This window comes from Amphiprion ocellaris, chromosome 4 (assembly GCF_022539595.1).
Source record: "Amphiprion ocellaris isolate individual 3 ecotype Okinawa chromosome 4, ASM2253959v1, whole genome shotgun sequence".
In the NCBI taxonomy this organism is placed as follows: Eukaryota; Metazoa; Chordata; class Actinopteri; family Pomacentridae; genus Amphiprion; species Amphiprion ocellaris.
The window spans coordinates 33,211,879-33,231,544 of NC_072769.1; the positions used below are offsets into that span (position 1 = coordinate 33,211,879).

Below are 19,666 nucleotides of genomic sequence, written 5' to 3' on the forward strand. Positions count from 1 at the left end.
TTTTGTATTTATTTATTGATGCATATGTTTATATATGCATTTCTACATTTATTCGTGCATTTAAAATGTTCTGTATTCCTACATTTACTTATGTATTTATGTATTTATAAGTACTCTGTACTAGGCAGTATACTGGTGTCAAACAAAGGCCACATATTGTTCCTCAGTATTTACAGCTCTGCAGGACAGTTTGTTTACTGGACCAGTGCCAGTAACCTGACCCCCACGGTGTGCACCTGAACGCATCACCAGGCTGAGCACATGCTGCTGTGGGAGTTGGACCCTCCTCAGTCTATAAACACGTGTGTTTCCCTCCTCTGCTGGATTAAACCCAGACTCCGAGTCCTGCAACCTCCATCTGCTCCTCACCGCCGCAGGATTCAGTCTGGCTGAGACGCTGTTCGCTCAGACATGGACGCTTCTGGGAAAACCACAGATGGAGCCAAAGAGGATCTAAAAGCGGCTGGATCGTGTGTTGGGGACTCCGGTGGAGCTTGTGGCTGCTGTCCGAGGAGGATCTGCGGCTGCATCCCGCAGCTGTACCGCAACGAGCTGCTGCAACTTCTCCAACTAGCGGGACCAGTGGTGAGATGATGCGTAATTTATCTGCGTAAACGGACAAGTTCTCATGTGTCTGGACGGTGATTGAACTCAGTTACTGTATCAGTCTATTATATGTGTGTCTGCAGATATTTTATTTCTGTTTCTTTATCAGGCGTAAATTAAACCTGTAACAAAAGCTCTCATCCATTTGGCATCACTAATCCTCCCCCTCTGTTCATTGATATCAATAGAAAGCACTCATTTATTGCAGAATGTGTGTCATGTTTCACTACAAGGTAAACTGAAATCATTAGTTTTTTTTTTGTTGTTTTTTTTTACTCGGAGCCCCTCTTTAACATGGGGGTCTCGTGATAATACAGTAAGGCTCTTATCATTTAAGTTTATAAGGTGCTGCATGCAAATTTGCTGTAATCAAATTGGCAGAAATTCACTCCACGTATTAAACCTGAAGAACAAAAAATAAATATATAAATAAAACACAAAATTGTAATATTCCAGCAGTTTTGGCACCAAAACGTATTGTACAGTATTGTCACATTTCATAAAATTAAGATAGATAGATAGATAGATAGATAGATAGATAGATAGATAGATAGATAGATAGATAGATAGATAGATAGATAGATATTATACACTGGTTAAAACAAGCAAACAAACAAACAACAACCTGGTTACTGTAAAATAACAGAAAATGCCTGAGTTGTTAAAAAAAAACTGTAATTTTCCAGAACTAAAATTCATTTTCTAACCTTAATTGTACATGAGATCATGTCTATTTTTTTTTACTTTTTACATTCAAAAAATGTAAATTTACTGATGATATGTAATGTAAACAAAAACAAAAAGCTGTAAAACACCAGAAAACAACAGTCTCATAAAGATATTTAAAAACAATGTAAAACAGTGAAATTTCAAAACTGTATTTTGACATTATACTGATTCTTTTAGTATATTTCATCCAGTGATGAAAACACATTTGCTCAATATTTTTGTTATGAAAACTTCTGTAATTATATAGGATATCTGTCATTCAACAGAACTCACACTTATTTTTCAGTTTATTGTCATCTAACTTTAGAAATATTTTTACAGTATTAAACATGAATTTAGCAGTTTCATCTGTAATATAATAAAGAAGCATTTCTTAATTTTTTAAATTCAAGGTAGCAGACAAAATTTAGGTTTTACTTGTTCAGTTAAATGAGAAATTTTCAACATTTTTCCTTCAGTATTGATTTTGCATCAATGCTAAAATCACACTTTTGGAAATTCCTTTATTTCCTTGGGAATCTGTTTTTATAAATATAACCCTGATAACCTGGAAAATTTAATCAAATAATCAGCTGATTCCTGGTTTTGCTTCTACTGTTTATTTCAAATAGACGTCAAATCATCAATCGAGATGCTAGAAACCACAACAACACAGGTTTCCTCAATTATTGGATATATTTAAAAGGCTGTTGAATCTTTGCTTACAATTGTGATGCCTCACATCAAGATTTATTTTTCTTTCCATGTTTTTGTGTGATTCTGTCCATAATGTTTTTGTTCTCAGGTCATTTCCCAGCTGATGGTCTTCATGCTGAGTTTCGTCAGCATGGTGTTCTGTGGTCATCTGGGGAAAACCGAACTAGCCGCAGTTTCCTTATCGATAGCGGTGAGGAGACTCGTCAGTGCTGGTATTATGTAGCTGTTACTGAGAATATTTTCCTGTAAATCTCATGTGTTTTCTCGCTTGCAGGTGGTGAACGTCACCGGTATTTCCATTGGCACCGGTCTGTCGTTAACGTGTGATACGCTCATATCTCAGGTAGAGTCCTGACCACAGGCTGTTCTTTCGCTTTATTTATCCAACCAACCACGACTGCTGGGTTCCCATGTTGTCCTGCAGTTTCCTTCTAAATGGCTCAGCAGTGAGCTTTAGTATCGAGTTAGTTTTCTTGGATCAGTCGTGCCCTGTGTTGTCGGTGTGATGTGGACTCTGCTGTTTCCCGCAGACATATGGGAGCGGTAACCTGAAGCGTGTCGGTGTGATTCTCCAGAGGGGGATTCTGATTCTGCTGCTGGCCTGTTTCCCCTGCTGGGCCGTCCTCATCAACACCGAACCTCTTCTACTGGCTGTCAGGCAGAGTCCAGAGGTCTCCAGGTCAGCCCCGTTAATCCTCCTGCAGCATCTCATTCAGTGACTGCTCAACCTGAACTTGAATCCTCTGGTCATTTGTGCATGTTAATCCTCTGAACACTTGGTGTTTTTGCTCATGTCACATTTTTACTCACTATGGGCTCATTTTCACTGCAGTATAAAGTCCTGCACCTCTATTGCAACAGCACAACCATGAATAGAAGTAGAGAGAACTTAAAGCTATCGTATGTGCAATAAAACCCAGTTATAATGGCATGAATCATGAAAAAGGAAAAAAAGAAGAGTCAATTTTTAGATTTTTAGAAAAAAATTGGAAAATATACGGGATAAACATGTACAGTATTTTTCTTAAGTTCCTACAGGTGTTACTAATACTGGAAAAATACTCAGGGGCTCTACACACTATAGATATTTTGCTGCTTACATTTTTGATTTGTTCCCATACTTGAGGCTCATTCTAAACACCGTGTCCAGTTTAATCAAGAAATCTCTGAATTTTTGCCACATGACTGCTGATCACAGCTGAATCACTTATGGCTTCATAGTTGAACTGAGCAGTGCAGAATTCTCAAATTACACTGGTCTACAAAATTTTGGGAAGTCTCTGCTTCAGAGATAAAACTTGCTAAATCTTATGTAATTTGATACAATTAAGTGAAAAACAAACATTAAAAGTCTTAGTTGGCTACTCTTTTCAAGATACTTAATGTTAAAGTTTTATTGCACAAATGCTGGGGATCAACAAGGGGTGAGTGTTGGACATTTTTCTTTCCTGGCTCCAAGGACTGTCGTAGCGGCCAGTCTTTCCTAACATAGTGAGATTCCCTGGCTCGGCTGTCACGTTCACATAGAAAACAGCAGTACTTTGTATATCCACCCTGTAGCCCAAGTACGAGTGCAACCACTTTCAAATCACCGCAAATCTGCCACTGATGTTGCTCATACTTTATACACCTTAAGAGCTGTTTCATATTTTCATATGTTTCCTTCATATGAACGGCATGACCAACTGGAATGGATGGCAAAACATTTCCATTGTGGAGTAAAACTGCTTTAAGCCTTGTTTTGGATGAATCGATAAACAGTCTCCATTCATCTGGATCATGAGTGATGCTAAGCGCTGTCATCAAGCCATTGATATCGCTGCAGTAAACCAGATCACCTTCCATCAGAAAAAACTCAACCAGACCTTTTTGGTGATCACGAAAGCTAGAGATCCTGACATCACTCTCCAGGAGATTCCATTGTGGCAGCCTGGAGCCCAAGAGCTCTGCTTTACTCTTAGGCAGTTCCAAATCCCTCACTAGGTCATTCAGTTCACTCTGAGATATAAGGTGTGGTTCAGGAGAGGAATGTGACAGCCTGAAGTCTGGATCAGCTGATGTTGATGGCTCAGGACTAGCTGCATCCTGATCATCATCTTGGTCATCATCAGTGTCCAAGGAGTAAAATTCTGGTGCATCAGGAACTGGTAGTTCTTCTCCATGAGGCACAGGGCGAAGAGCTGATGGAATATTAGGATATTGCACTGTCCATTTTTTCTTTCTGGAAATACCACTTGCAACTGGGGGTACCATACAAAAATAACAATCAGTAGTGTGATCTGTTGGTTCACGTCAAATCATTGGAACTGCAAAAGGCATAGATTTTCTTTTCTTGTTGAGCCACTGGCGTAGATTTGATGCACATGTGTTACAGCAATAATGTGGGGCTCAGCTTTTGTCCTGGTCACCTATTTTGCATCCAAAATAAAGATGGTATGCTTTTCTCACCATTGCTGTTAGAGTCTGCTTTTGTGATGCAAAGGTTACCTCACCACAAATATAACAGAAATTATCTGCATTGTTTACACAGTTTCGAGGCATATCTGCTTCCAGAGTTAAAAAACACAAGAGTTCCATAGAAATATCAGGTCCTGGCAACTTTTCAGTTATGAAAACGGCTGCATGGGAATTGTAATCCACAGGTCAACTCGTGCTACTGATCAAGAAATATCTCTACATTAATACATTACCTTAACTTTCAAGACACAGGTTTTCTGCAAGTAATGTGTCAAATACATGATGCTCAATCAAATTTCTATTCAACATGATAGTATTCTTGTTTGGAATCACTGTTTTAAATCGATTATGTCTCAGACAAATATATTCCCATTTGAAATGGGACTCGATTTCTCATTAATTTTCAAGAAATTTCACAATTTGACCTAATACTGTATCTTGAAAACTATAGCTAATTGGCACTTCTGACTTATTTTTTCTTTAAAAGTGACCAAAAGTTGGTAAAATTTCACTACTCTTATCCAGGAAGCATTTTGCTTGTAGACCAGTGTTACCAATTATAGAGGAGCTTGTTTTTGACAAAACTTTCTCAAGTTTAATCGTAGGTTTGGTTCAGTTGTCCTGCGGGACGGCATGTCATAAAGGAGTAGTTCAAGATGTATCTGAAGTTTGAGAGATTCTAAATGTTTAGGCAGTTTCTGGCCCTAATTCCATTTTAAGTGGAGCTAGAACAAACTCCTCAGCAAACAATTGCCTATTTGCACATCCAGGAGATTCAGCACAAAACTCGCTTTCACTTGACATTGTGATTCATCCATCTAATAAATGTTTTGTTCAATGGGAGCAAAAATCTTTTCACAGCGAAATGCTTCTCTGCGATAACCAGCTAGCTGCTAGCTTTATCTGTCGGCTGGTTTTATACGTTGCAGCAAACAGTGTGAGTTTTTAGCGCTTTTGACCATGTGAGTGGTGAGAAACAACCCAGAAATATGAACCACTGAGCTTAAAGTTGCTGAAGTACTCTGGGAAATTGTTGGAAACTGCAGAATTGAGTGGTAGTTCACACACGTATTGATTTGATCCAGTGTTCTTTTGAAATATTTATTACAGTTGTTAACAGTCAGCGTGCTGCTTCTTACTGTCTGCACCACCCACAGCAGCCTATAATTTCAGTTCTGACTGTTACATAACGTGGGAGAAAACATTTTGAATTTCTGCACAGGGATTATCAAAACTTTTACCCTCGTTATGTGTCACTTCACTTTTTTGTTCATCTCAGGAAATAAGTTATCGGCAAACATTGTCAGTTATAGCTACGTTAAATCCAGTTTTCTGCAAGAACGAGCAGTTCCCTCTTCAACAGTTTTGACTTGAAAGAAATTATTAGCCAGATTCTGGTTTAGATCTACTTCACTGTACAGATTCGTGCCTTCCAGAGGTTCGTCCAGTAGTTTGGTTGTGAATGATCGATCGTGACTTCTACGTAAAAGTTTCTTTAAACAAAACTCAACAAAACATTTAACCTAATGTTTCATAACCTCATCCTGTATGTCTGTTATGTAGATTCTTACATCACAGTCTAATAGTTGGATGTTTGTTGTGTTTGTCTTTCTGCATGAAGGCTCTCCCAGCTCTATGTGATGATCTTCATGCCAGCTCTGCCGGTGAGTTGGAGACGCTGGTGTTTCTGAGGGAACACTCATAGATGATAGGGTTGATTTAGATTTTAATGGATTTCTGTTAAGTTGGTGCAATTTTTCATGGTTTCCACTGGATGCAACCTACTGACTTTAATGGATTCACTGAGTCTTCTTCCAGTACATTCAGTAGTTTGGGTTGTTATTAACCTCTTGACGCCTATTGTCGCAAATTCGCAACATACCACTTTCATTCAGACTGCAGCCGAGATAGCGCATCCATTCCCCCAATGCCGGTTTGTGCAGATTCAACACGTACCTCGGAACCTTTTGCAAGCACTGGTTTCTCATAGGACTGGTTGGAGTGGGACCTAATTATTATATATCTGTCATTATTATTATATATCTGTTCTGTGTGTAATAGATACATTAACAATCTCCACTTATTTTAGCATCAGCTGGAAAGCAAAAACACACAAAAAAATGTTTTTTTAAAAAATTTAATTCTAAATAAATTCATGCGTCAAGGGGTTAAAATCACAGGTCCAAAAATTCCTTGAAAAAAAAAATCCTGAAAGACCTGGAAATGTATGACTCAAAACCAAACCGAGCTCATCTATTATTTGAAAACTGGGACCTGGACTTATGCTGAGCAGACAAATGTTGGTTCTGAACCCGTCCATGCAAAATGTTGCTCTGTAGGATGGCAAAGAAATTATTGGTGCTACTCTGCCTCTGATTGGCTGATTGACTAGTCTCACTCGTAACATCCTCATTTACCGGCCAATCAGGTCTCACTTTTTATGACTAACTTCATCTTGTTGCACTGCAAAAAGAAAATCCACAGCTGGAAGACACAAACCTGACCAGTACCAATTTCACAGCTGATTAACAAGTTAATTTACAACTTAGTGTCTCATCTACAGTGATCTAACCAGTTTTGTTGTTTTTTACTAATAACTTTCTCCCCTTTACCTGTCCATGACTCAGATAAAAATCTGCTCTCCTTGCAGAGAAAGTTGGTAAAATACATCCAGGTTTGCTGCTCATTCTGTCTTGTTGATTGAAACAGCATAATCTATCCACTGGCTATTTCGGCTTTAATGTCAAGTTGCTGTCACAGATGACAGATGAGCATAAAATAGGATTTTTTTTTTATGAAGATATTTGTGGAATTTTATTTTAATACATCAAAAACTACAATAGCTTTTTTAAATTTTTTTTTTTTCATGTATTGAAATTTGTTTGGATGACAGTATCTACCAACTATTAAAAGATTAAAGCTTGAAACTGAAATGACAAAAACACACTTTGAAAAACAGTTGATAAAGTTAAACAAAAGTAAAATATTTTCACTGTTGTGGCCAAGTCTTTCACAATATAAAGTGCACTATATGTTTTGTTTTGTATTATTGTAACATGCAGATACATATGTTTCAGAAAACATCACAAATTGATTTCTGCATTATCATTTTTTTTGTTAATGTGCCTCAAAAGTGGGACTTTTCATTACAGCTCCATTGTTTTTCATATTTCAACTTACCCAGAGATTATTTGATCTACTTGTCTAATATTACATGTGCCGAATCAAGAACATGATGAGAAATAACAGTGAAAACTTCAGGCTTTTATTGTTATTATTTCTGAGACATTGTTCAAATAGCCTCAAATTTGAATTTGCATTTAAAAAAAACTGCTGAAAGTGAATCAATAAGGGAAATTTCTTAAATATCTTAGAAGGTATTTGATATATCAGGCTAAGATTTTGCAAATATCATAGAAAAACCATATTTTATACAGTAAATCAGAGGTGGTCGAGCAGAAGGTCCATGATGATTTGAAATGGAACACAAATACAACTTGTTTAGAATCAGAGTTGGTTCAGACATTCATATAACAGTAACTTTAGTTTAATATTCTACCAAAAAAACAGCCGGCTGAGCTGTAGTGTATGTTTAGTGCAAACCAGCACATGTTAGCATGCTGAAATATTGAAGTCAGACGGTAAACATGGCAACCATTGTACCTGCTAAACATCAACAGGCTAGCATTGTTTTTGTGAGATTCTCAGCATTTAGCTCCAAGCTGCCCTGTGCTGAAGTCGAGCTAATCTTCTCTTTGCTTCAGTCAAAGTGACTCTGGTGCAATTTTCTGTTTTCCCTCCTCAGGCTGCTTTCATGTACCAGCTGCAGGGGAGGTATCTTCAAAATCAGGTGTAGTTTCTCAACACAATGCAAATATAATGAAAGTTAATAATATGTATTTATTTTATATATATTAATTTAACACTGACACCCGGCTGTGCTGTGGTTTACAGGGAATTATATGGCCTCAGGTTATAACTGGAGCGATTGCAAATGTCCTGAATGCAGTGATCAACTATGTCCTCCTGTATCGTCTGGATATGGGTGTGCTGTAAGTTTAGCTGCATCGTTATTATGTTGTATTATTTATTATTCTACTATAAACCTCGGCCAAGAGGCGTGCACTCTAAAGCGAGATTAATGTGTTAGCAAAGTGTGTTGAGCCCAAACTCAGAATTTTTAATGTCATGAACCTGCTAGGTCACCATGGTAACTGACGCTGCACAGTTAACCCGAGGTTCTGTTCAGAGTTTGGAATTTAAAACGGCTGTAAAAAGTGTTGTCCTTTCATCGATTTCTCTCCAGATGTTTCTTTATGAGTGATCAGCTGATAGAACACGTTACTTTTGCAAACCTGTTGAGCTCCATGTTAGTTTTTCTGTTGAATAAAGCTGTGCAGCTACAGCAGCACAAACTGTATACATTTAATTGTTGATGCAAAAAATACATAATTGTCTTATGTTTGGTCCTGGTTTTCTGCAGAATTTGTTTTATACTGCTGGTTTTCCCACGAAAAGAACACAGATTAGAAAATGAATCAGTCTGCTGGTATTTTTCACATAAGATTAATATCACTTTGATTTGGCAAAAAACAAAAATAATTTCCTTCATTATGGCACAGTGTCACAGTGTTATGCACTTTCTCAGTGTGTAGTATGAAGGAAGTTTAAGAGCTTTAATCTCTCATTGCTCTCTGGTATCTTTTACAGTAACAGCACTTTTAAACACCTGATCTTAGTATTAAAAGAACCTGTTTCTGGTGACTAGTAGGCAGCACATGATTGGTCCATTTTTGTGTGAAAACAAGAGTCAAATTACACTTTTTATGGTTCTTTTATGGAAGCATGGTGAAGAAAACTGGTTAACAATGAAAGTTAATGGCGTAAACTGTCATAACACTTATTATCTCTGACTGGGATTTTAGGTTTTGTTGAACCAGCTAACACAAAAAAGTCAGGCTCTGTTGAACTTTGTAGTGCAGCCATCTGGTGTATTAAATGTGATGTACACGGCATACAGAGTAAATTAAAAAGCTCTGTTTAGTTCAAACATGCAATAAATGTTATATGATGGCTTAGATCATAATTTTAGTTTCTAATTTTACCTGTGTTCATCTTATGAAGCTGAACTGTCCAGTCCAGTTTAACAGCAAATGGCAACAACATCAATTACAGGAGGATGGAGGTTGTGTAAATATAAGAATAGAAATGAATCTGAACGTGAAAGTATATATTAAGATGTAGTCTGATAACAGCTGACTTGAGGTGTTTTTTTCTTAATTCCTTCTTTGCTCTGAAATCTTCTGTTTTTATCTCCCAGTGGATCTGCAGCAGCTAACGCCATCTCCCAGTATGTGCTGGCTGTGTTCTTATTTGTTTACATCTGCGTCAGGGGGCTACACAAAGCCACGTGGGGAGGTCAGTTCTGTCACTTTCTCATCTCTAACAGTTAAAACTTCAACTTCAACTTCATCGTTTGCTTTAAATATCTTCTTCTGTCCAATAATTCCATCAGCTTATGCACCAGTGGTTGCTGATTATAAACATACCGGTGTGTAATGTTTGACAAAATTAGTTCGACTCTATAACTGTGTACTGCAGTGTGGAGGAGAGGTTAAAGTGGTGACGCAGCAGCGCTTTTGAGACTGCAGGCGTTTCAAGTGAACTTTCATCCAATTTTGAGACTGCTAAAAAACGCCTGTAATAGCTGACTGATTTGTCAAACACATCAGCATCTGTGTCTCTAAACATGAAAGGAAAAGATGATTTTAAAAAACTGACTATAGCTGTCGTATTGTGACCCTCAGGCTGGTCGATGGACTGTCTGCAGGAGTGGGGACCCTTCGTTAAGCTGGCCATCCCCAGCATGCTCATGCTCTGTGCGGAGTGGTGGCTGTTTGAAATCGGAGGGTTCCTGGCCGGTGTGATCAGTGAGGCGGAGCTGGGAGCCCAGTCAGTCATATACCAGCTGACAGTCATCGCTTACATGGTAACGGTTTCCTGCCTTCAGCTGTAGATTATCTGCATGTGTGTGTAGATTTACTGCACCTTTGGGAGTTGCATAACATTTTTCTCCACCCAGAGTCCAATGGGATTCTCAGCTGCTGCCAGCGTGCGGGTTGGAAATGCTCTTGGTGCAGGAAACATCGAACAGGCCAGGCTGTCGTGTAAAGTGCCCATCATCACTACATGTAAGAACCAACACACACAGCACACGTTTCCTAGGTTACATGAACAGAAAGTAATGAACCACCTGCTGATTTTTTTGGCGCCTCATAACTGCTTGATTTTATATCGAACATAATTGTGTAAAAGACACCAGAGTAAGCCGCTGTTAGCTACAGCAACAGATGTTACTCTGATATTAAGCAACTACTATCCATGCTGCTGTTGTACAACTATGTAAGTGACATGAGCAGCCTTGTTAAGATTAACCCTTTGAACTCTCAGCAGGCTTTGGGTGTTTTTTTGAGGGAACAGCTTAACCATGAATAGTAAGAGAGTGAACTTCAAAAATGTATTCTGTGCAGTAGAACAAAGTTATATTACAGTGTATATAGAGAGTATAGGGACTGAAATCAAAAAAAAGAAAGACCAAAATTTGAATTTCTTCTTTAATTTTGAAAATGATGTCAATGTCCACATATTTGTGGACCTGATTGTACATTTGACTCTGAAGTCACAAAACACACTAAAACAAACATCTTTGCACTTGCATGTTTGAAGACAAAAAAATGCATGATATCCATCCATCCATCCATCCATCCATCTGTCTATCCATCCATCCATCCATCTATCCATTGTCTTCTGCTTATCCGGTGCTGGGTCACAGAGGCAGCAGACGAAGCAGGTCATTCCAGACATCCCTCCCCCCAGCAATGCTTTCCAGCTCTTCCTGGGGAATCCCCAGGTGTCCCCAGGCCAGACGATATATATAATCCCCCCAGTGAGTTCTGGGTCTACCCCGGGGTCTCCTCCCATGTGGACGTGTTCGTAAAACCTCCAAAGGAAGTCTCCCCGGAGGCATCCGAATCAGATGGCCAAACCACCTCAGCTGGCTCTTTTTGACATGAAGGATCAGCGGCTCTACTCCGAGCTTCCTCCGGATGTCTGAGCTTCTCCCCCTATCTCTAAGGCTGAGCCCAGCCACCCTGCAGAGGAAGCTCGTTTCAGCTGCTTGTATCCGTGATCTTGTTCTTTCGGTCACTACCCAGAGCTCATGAACATAGGTGATGGATGTAGATGGATGGTAAATTTAGAGCTTCGCCTTGCGGCTCAGCTCCCTCTTCACCACGACAGTTCGATAGAACGCCCGCATTACTGCTGACGCTGCACCGATCCTTCTGTCCATCTCGTGCTCCATTTTCCCATCACTCGTGAACAAGATCCCAAGATACTTGAACTCCTTCGCTTGGGGAAGCAACTCTCCACCGACCTGGAGGAAGCAATCCACTGGTTTCTGGCAGAGAACCATGGCCTCGGACTTAGAGGTGCTGATCCACATCCCCACCGCTTCACATTCAGCTGCAAACCGCTCCAGTGCTGCTGAAGGTCACGGCCTGAGGAAGCCAACAGAACCACGACATCTGCAAAAAGCAGAGATGCAATCTTGAGGTCCCCAAACCAGACACCCTCCTCACCCCGGCTGCGCCTTGAGTTCCTGTCCATGAACACCACGAACAGGATCAGAGACAAGGGACAGACTTGGAGGAGTCCAACACCCACTGGAAATGTGGTGGTCGACTTTGTGCCGAGTATGCAGTCACAGCTCTCACTTTGGTTGTACAGGGATTGAATGGCTCGTATCAGCGAGCCTGATGCCCCGTACTCCCACAGTACCCTCCTCAGAGCCCCTCAGAGGACACGGTCGTAGGCCTTCTCCAGATCCACAAAACACATGTGCACTGGCAGGTCAAACTCCCATGACCCCCTCAGCAGCTCCGCAAGCGTAAAGAGCTGATCTACCGTTCCATGACCAGAATGGAGTCCGCAAAAATGCACGATAATACATGAGAAATGCATAACAGGAATCCATAAATGCAGTAATAATAAAGTGAAATTTTGCATTTATTGAAAACTTGGAACAATCTGGGTCACATTGACTCAGACAATCTTAAAGTGCTTCTATTTTTTGCTCTTTATCACCAGAGTAAATGGCGTAAATTTAACCAACAGGTGGCAGCTCTGTGCTGAGAAGTAGTCTGCAGGGTTGTCAGAACATTAAGATTGTATTCATATAGTTGTGATTATGATTTCTGTGAATTTATTGTATTCTTCAGACAACTGGCATCAATTAAAATGAAATGGAATGCAGTTGCAGTTTACTATAAATGTATTCTTGATGATGTTATGACATACTCGGATTTGGTGTAAGAACCACATCTGTAAACAATTGGACTCTCTCTTCTCGTCACTTTTCTCCTTTGATTTTCACACAGAATCAGTTTGAAACTACATTTTTGTTATTTTTTAAATAAAATCTTCTGCCTTTCTTGTTGCAGTCATAATTGCATGTTTCGTTGGAGCTGGTCTCGGCCTCAGTAAAGAGGTCATCGGATATATTTTCACCTCAGAGCCGTAAGTAAATCTAATGGTGAGAGAATAATTCACTTGTTTTGTGTTTCTTTGGTTGCAATCGATGTACCACAGCCGGTTGTTCCTTGTTGTTGTCCAGGTTGTTAAACATTAACTCAGGTCATCGCCTTCATGCCGCCTCACAGACACTAAACTCCTGATATATGATGCCAAATAAAATGCAGCTATTCATTCCTAGAGTTCAGGGTATCTGTTGCCCAGTTTCACTTAACTGCGCCTAATTAAACCTCTATACTCCAAGTAACTTCTGGGCATTTTCTGCTCCTGTCACATTTTTACTCACTGTAGGTTCAGTTCTTCTCTGCAGTGTAAAGTCCTGCACCTCTATGGAAACAATGACTAGAAGGAGGGAGAACTCAGAAAACTCTTTCCATGCCAAACTCATTTTTTGCAACATGACACAATTAGAATGTCATAAATCATTAAAGTAGAAACAACAAAAGGTAATTACTACATTTGTGTGAAGGAGCACAGAATTTTTTTTTTTTTTGCAGAGTGTGGTTACAGCAAATAGTTCAGTTTTGAAACATCTTTCAATGCGACTCGCCAAATATAGTTATTTTGGTGAAATATCATGATTTAAATTTAGATTTTTTTTTAACCTTAGATTTTTTTTTCTTTTAATTTACTTCGAGGACTGTTGGTAAATTGAGCATCTAATGTTTTTTTTCTATTTGTGCACTTTCGAGCTTTGATAAATGGTTAATTTTGTTTTAGTTTTTGGGGGTTTTTGTTTGTCAAAAGACTTTCAAAAAGTGGCAGTACATCACACTGTTGGGGGGATTTAAAGATGGCGATTGGATGGACTGAATCTCCATATGTCTTTTTTTAGAGAGATTTTGCAGAGGGTTTCTGATGTCATGACTGTATTTGCTTTCACACATCTTGGTGATGCCACTGCGGTAAGTGACAATCATTATTCAGTTTTCAGAATTTCAAACTAACAGTGACACATACAGATGCAACATACTCTTGTACAAACCACATATGTTACGGTAGTCTTGAGTTTCCAATTACTCCTATATCTAATTTCCCTAATGACGAAATCATGGAAACAAATGCGTCTTTATTACAAAAAACAATAATGCATTTTGGTTCATAGATTTATTGTAGGTCTTCTGTAAATGTGACAAAATATGCTGAGTCAAAAATATACATACAGCAGCTTGAAATATCCATTTTGGTGATGTAGAAGGTTGTGTTAATCATATTTTCTTAATGGTATGGCCTACTAATAACTTCTCGTGAGTGATAATGATTGACTACAGCTTGTGACTACTCTGAGCAAATTCAAATAGGGCCCGCTTGATACACTTACTAGACTACAAACACTACAGATGGAAAGTTTGAGAAGTTCAGCATAGATCTGAAAGAGCAAATCGTCAACTTGAACAAGTCTGGAAAGTCACTTGGAGCCATTTCATAGCAGCTACAGATCCCAAAATCATCTGTACAAACAATTTGTAAGTGTAGAGTGTATGGTACAGTTGTGTCACTGCCTTGATCAAAAGGAAAGTACAAACTATCACCTGCTGCTGAGAGACAGTTGGTGAGGATGGTCAAAATTCAACAAGAATCACCACAAAGCAGGTCTACAACAAATTAGAAGTTGCTGGAACACTGGTGTCAGTGTCCACAGTGCTATACATCGACGTGAGCTGAGAGGCTGCCATGAAGAAAAGTTCTTCCTCGAGAAGCAGCATCTCAAGGATTGACTGAAGTTTGTTGCTCATCACATGGACAAAGAATAGGCCTTCTAGGGGAAAATTCTGTGATCAAATGAAATGAAAGTTTAACTACTTGGCCACAATGCCCATAAATATGCTTTGAGGAGAGAAGATGAGACCTTTAACCCTGTCAAGCATGGTGGTGGCAGTATTATGCTCTGAGGTTGTTTTGCTGCCAGTGGAAATGATGGTTTACTTAAAGTAAATGGAATAATGAAGAAGGAGGATTACCTTCACATTCTCCAGGAATATATCATTGGCTAGAAGCTTGTGTCTTGGATGCGGTTAGGTGGTTCAACAAGACAATGACCCAAACGCACATCAAAATTGGTAAAGAAATGGTTAAATCAAGGTAGAATTAAGGTTTTAGACTTGTCCCCCAACGTCCTGACTTTAAACCCCATCAAGAATCTATCACCAAATTTGTGTCAGAAAGCCAACAAATTTTATTGCACCAATTCCTTCAAGAGGAATGGTCAAAGATACAACCAAGAGCTTGTTGACAGCTACCAAAAGTGCCTAGTTAAGGTGAAAATGGCCAAAGGACATTTAACCAAATACTGGCCGAACTGTATGTACATTTTTGACTGAGCAGATTTTGTCATATTCCCAGAAGATATATGAAAGAACCAACATGTATTCCTGTTTTCGGGACAAAGATGAATGTGTTTCAATGATTCTGTCATAGACAATTGAGATGTAACAGAGTCATTGAGAACTCAAGAATGTCATATTGTACAGTGTCTGTAAACTTTTTTTCAAGTCTGTATAAGATATGATTTGACCAAATCTGCGTTTATTTTTGGCAGGGAGTGACTGGAGGTGTTCTCAGAGGAGCAGGAAAACAGACGATTGGTGCTATGTGTAATCTGGTGGGATACTACATCATTGGCCTCCCCATCGGTGTGTCCCTGATGTTTGCAGCCAAGATGGGGGTTGTAGGTAAGGACTGACTATCATGTGCTTGAACTACAAAGCAGCCTCACCTGCTTTTTGAGGAAAGCCAGTGAACGTCTCCTCTTCCCTCTGCGACAGGAATGTGGACTGGACTTACAGTTTCTGTTTTCGTGCAGTCAACGTTCTTCATCGTATATTTGTACAGACTTGATTGGAAGAAGGCTGCTGACGAGGTGCGTACCTGCATCGCTTCGTACTCTTTATACAACCAAAACATGCCATTAATAGTTATCCTTGTGTCTCTGATCAGGCTCTTGTGCGAGCAGGAGTCCACATTCAAGAAGAGAAAGAAATGATCGGGATGGAAAATAAAGGTGGGCTATGAAACACCAACTGAAACACATCTTGCGTTACAGTATCTCATTGATACTAAAGCTTCTCTTTCAAACCTCTAGACTCTAATCACAACCAGACCCAGGTCAGTAACTCTCCATCTGGTTGTGAGAGGGCTGAGGAGGAGCACACAAACCAGGAGGTGGATACTCCAGACAGGACTAAATCCACCATCATAGTGGGAGATGTTCTGTCAGTGACGCAACTGGTTCTACGACGTGGCTTCACTTTGCTGGTCATGGCTATCATACTTGCTGCTGGAGTTGTCATCAACGAATTCGTCACCGAGCTGCTCAAGCGACACCTTTGATGACATAAAGCAGGCAGACTGACGGCTGTCGGGTCTGATGGCACAAAGTTACCTTCGATTGTATACTTTTGTTAATTGTGGCTCATCTTCTCTCGTGAAAGAAGCAAAAAGAAGATCCAACTGAGCGTCAACAGTCTGCAACGTTGTGCAAAATGTTGCCAACAACCCTGACATATACAGTATAACTGTGCAGACCCAGACAGCTGAATCAAACCAGATAATGAGCCAAAGAGAGCCACATGTTCACCAAGGGCTTTAAAGCTGCAGTAGTGAAAATTAAGCCTAAAGTCAGCATTGATGCATAAGTTCACCTTTAAACCCCAACCTCCTGAGTAAGTCACATTTGTAAGGCCAGTATTATACATTCCATGTAGGTAAGAGTTCCCATGTTGTAAATTTCGTCATATCCCATATCCATATCAAGTCTGCAAGAGTCCTTCCGCGGATGGCCACGTGCAGCTAAAATTGTTGTAAAAAAAAATTACTGTACTTGTAATTGAATGCCAAAGATAAGATGTGGCCCTTTGACAGGGACTTAAAGGTTTCTAATGTCTAATAAGTTCTTATTTAAAAAGGTAAACTTCCAGAGATTAGGAGCAACCACTATGAAGACTCCACAGCCTTTACTTCCATGCCTGGATCAAAGAAAATCCAGGAGCATCTGGTTGGTCGAGCTTAGTGCTCAAACTGGGGTATGATGATGTAAAAAGTTTGCTAAACATGGTTGCGCCAACCCATTTATAACCTTTAACACAAACAACAAAATCCTCAAATCAGTCCTCAACAGACAGAAAGCCAGTGGAGGGAGGCTAATACTGCTGTTACATGTTTTTCCTGGTAAAAGAAGCTGGATTTTGTAGCAGCTGCACATGTCTGCTTCGTGGCCACATGCAAAGACTTACAGTAGTTTAACCACTTGGTTAGTAGGGCATAAATAACTTTTATCTTCATTTTAAAAGGCAAGTTTTGCCCATTGAGTTGATCTGTGAAGAAGCAGTGGAGGATCACTCCAAGGTTTTTCGCAGAAGATTGATTATATGAAGCCAAAGTGCCAAGTCTGTCATCAGGGTCATCCAAATGATCTTACAGCTTTTCCAATTGTTTAATGTGTGCCTTGATACTGTGCCTTTAATTTGCTCAAATAGCGAAACTGAAACAGCTCTGAGCAGGATCTTCTCTTCTTTTTCATTTTGGAAAAACTCCAACATCCCCATCTGAACTTTGAGGACATCTGATTTTGGACTTGTAGGTTGCATATGCAAACCATTTTGGGATTTTCTGTTGTTCCAAAAGCTTAACAGCGCTTCAGTTATTAACATATGATTGAACAGTGGATTCTGAACTTAGTGAACAGTTAATTGCAAGATGTATGGATTTTAGAATAACGTTTTTTAAATGTTTACATTCTGTACCTTCTGACCAACTGAATATAAATGTGAGAATACTTTTAGCTGCAAGATGCATATAGTCACATCCCATCACACTGCAGAACACTGTGTCTAAGATTAAATGATAAAATCCTTATTTTGTCACCCAGAGGGTTGCTGTTGCCAGACCAAAACACAAGAACTCCACTGTTAGGGTAACTTGTTGTTTATTTCAGATTCATTTTTGTTTAAGAATATTGTTTTTGTGCATATTTAGTTTTCAGTGTGCACCCAGTATCCAGCACTTGTTATTTCATACACTTTCATTAATATTTGTCACAAAAATGAATTGACTGCCAAATACAAAAGACGTGAATCAAGGTGTAATTCAGAAATACCAAATAAGCATATAAATAAACTCGTAAAGAATTAATATATTTAGTCACCATGCTTGTTTCTTGTCTCTTTCAAATATTTTATTTTTTCTGCAAGGTTTTCTGTATCAGATAAATGCCTGAATAAGCAGGTGTACATGTGCTACTGTTAAACTGTTTGTTTGGTGAGTCCACCACTCTCCGTTCATTCTATTTGTTTTGGATCTCAAACCTCCGTCCATCTCTGTTACAGTCTCTGTAAATCACATATCACTGAGGTTTTGTCACCTTTGGACTTACTATGCAGATATGATACTGACTGCACTTGTTGATCTGTTAAATACTTTCAGACAGCTTTCTGGGTTTACTGCAAGCTGTGAAAAAGTATATTTTTGCCTCTTTTGAAAGTCTCACCTTTAGTTTTCTTTCAGTTTTCTGCTTTTGAAAATCATCTGATGGTCTTATGTCGTGAGGAATTAATGTCAACAGAAATCCTACATTTCTTTTCAGACTTAATTGTTTATATATAGGACTTTTTTGAGCTTCCTTTTGATTTTCCAAACCAAATCCACCCATCAGACAACTGAGAGATACAATATATCGACAAAAGTATTGGGACACCCCTCCAAATAATTAAACTCAGGTGTTCCAATCACTTGGCCACAGGTGTATAAAATCAAGCACCTAAGCATGCAGACTGCTTCTACAGACATTTGTGAAAGAATAGGTCGCTCTCAGGAGCTCAGTGAATTCCAGCGTGGAACTGTGATAGGTTGCCACCTGTGCAATAAGTCCATTTGTGAAATTTCCTCAATAGTAAATATTCCACGGTCAAGCAATTGGGAACAACAGCAACTCAGCCAAGAAGTGGTAGGCCACGTAAAATCACAGAGCAGGGCCAGCAGATGCCGAGGCACACAATGTGCAGACATCGACAACTTTCTGCAGTCAGTAGCTACAGACTTCCAAACTTTGTCTGGCCTTCAGATTAGCTCTATTAACTATAGTGCATAAAGAGCTTCATGGAATGGGTTTCCATGGCTGAGCAGCTGCTTCCAAGCCTTGCATCTTCAAGTGCAATGCAAAGCGTTGGATGCAGTGGTGTAAAGCAGTTGCCACTGGACTCTAGAGCACTGAAGATATGTTCTCTGGAGTGACAAATTACACTTCTCTGTCTGGCAATCCAATGGACAAGTCTGGGTTTGGTGGTTGCCAGGAGAATAGTACTTGCCTGACTGCATTGTGCCAAGTGTAAAGTTTGGTAGAGGGAGATTATATTGTGGGGTTGTTTTTCAGGAGTTGGCCTTTTAGTTCCAGTGAAAGGAACTCTTAGTGCTTCAGCATATCAAGACATTTTGGACAATTTCATGCTCTTGACTTTGTGGGAACACTTTGGGGAAAGGCCCTTCCTCTTCCAACATGACTGTGCACCAGTGCACAAAGCAAGGTTGATAAAAATATGGATGAGCAAGTTTGGTGTGGACACACCTGACTGGGCCGCACAGAGTCCTGACC

General features: G+C 39.5%; 1 protein-coding gene across 1 annotated transcript; it reads left to right on the forward strand.

Annotated features, from left to right (window-relative positions):
* The first annotated feature begins 315 nt into the window (after positions 1–315).
* LOC111577318 (multidrug and toxin extrusion protein 1-like) lies at positions 316–18,210 on the forward strand. The gene is made up of 16 exons (XM_023283536.3): positions 316–585; positions 2,120–2,221; positions 2,306–2,374; positions 2,562–2,710; positions 6,110–6,152; positions 8,294–8,338; positions 8,443–8,540; positions 9,809–9,906; positions 10,296–10,477; positions 10,571–10,679; positions 12,990–13,065; positions 13,916–13,985; positions 15,620–15,752; positions 15,846–15,940; positions 16,018–16,081; positions 16,163–18,210. Exons 1-16 carry the CDS (start codon positions 412–414, stop codon positions 16,408–16,410), a joined length of 1,755 nt encoding a protein of 584 aa, XP_023139304.2. The 5' UTR covers positions 316–411; the 3' UTR covers positions 16,411–18,210.
* Positions 18,211–19,666: the final 1,456 nt, after the last annotated feature.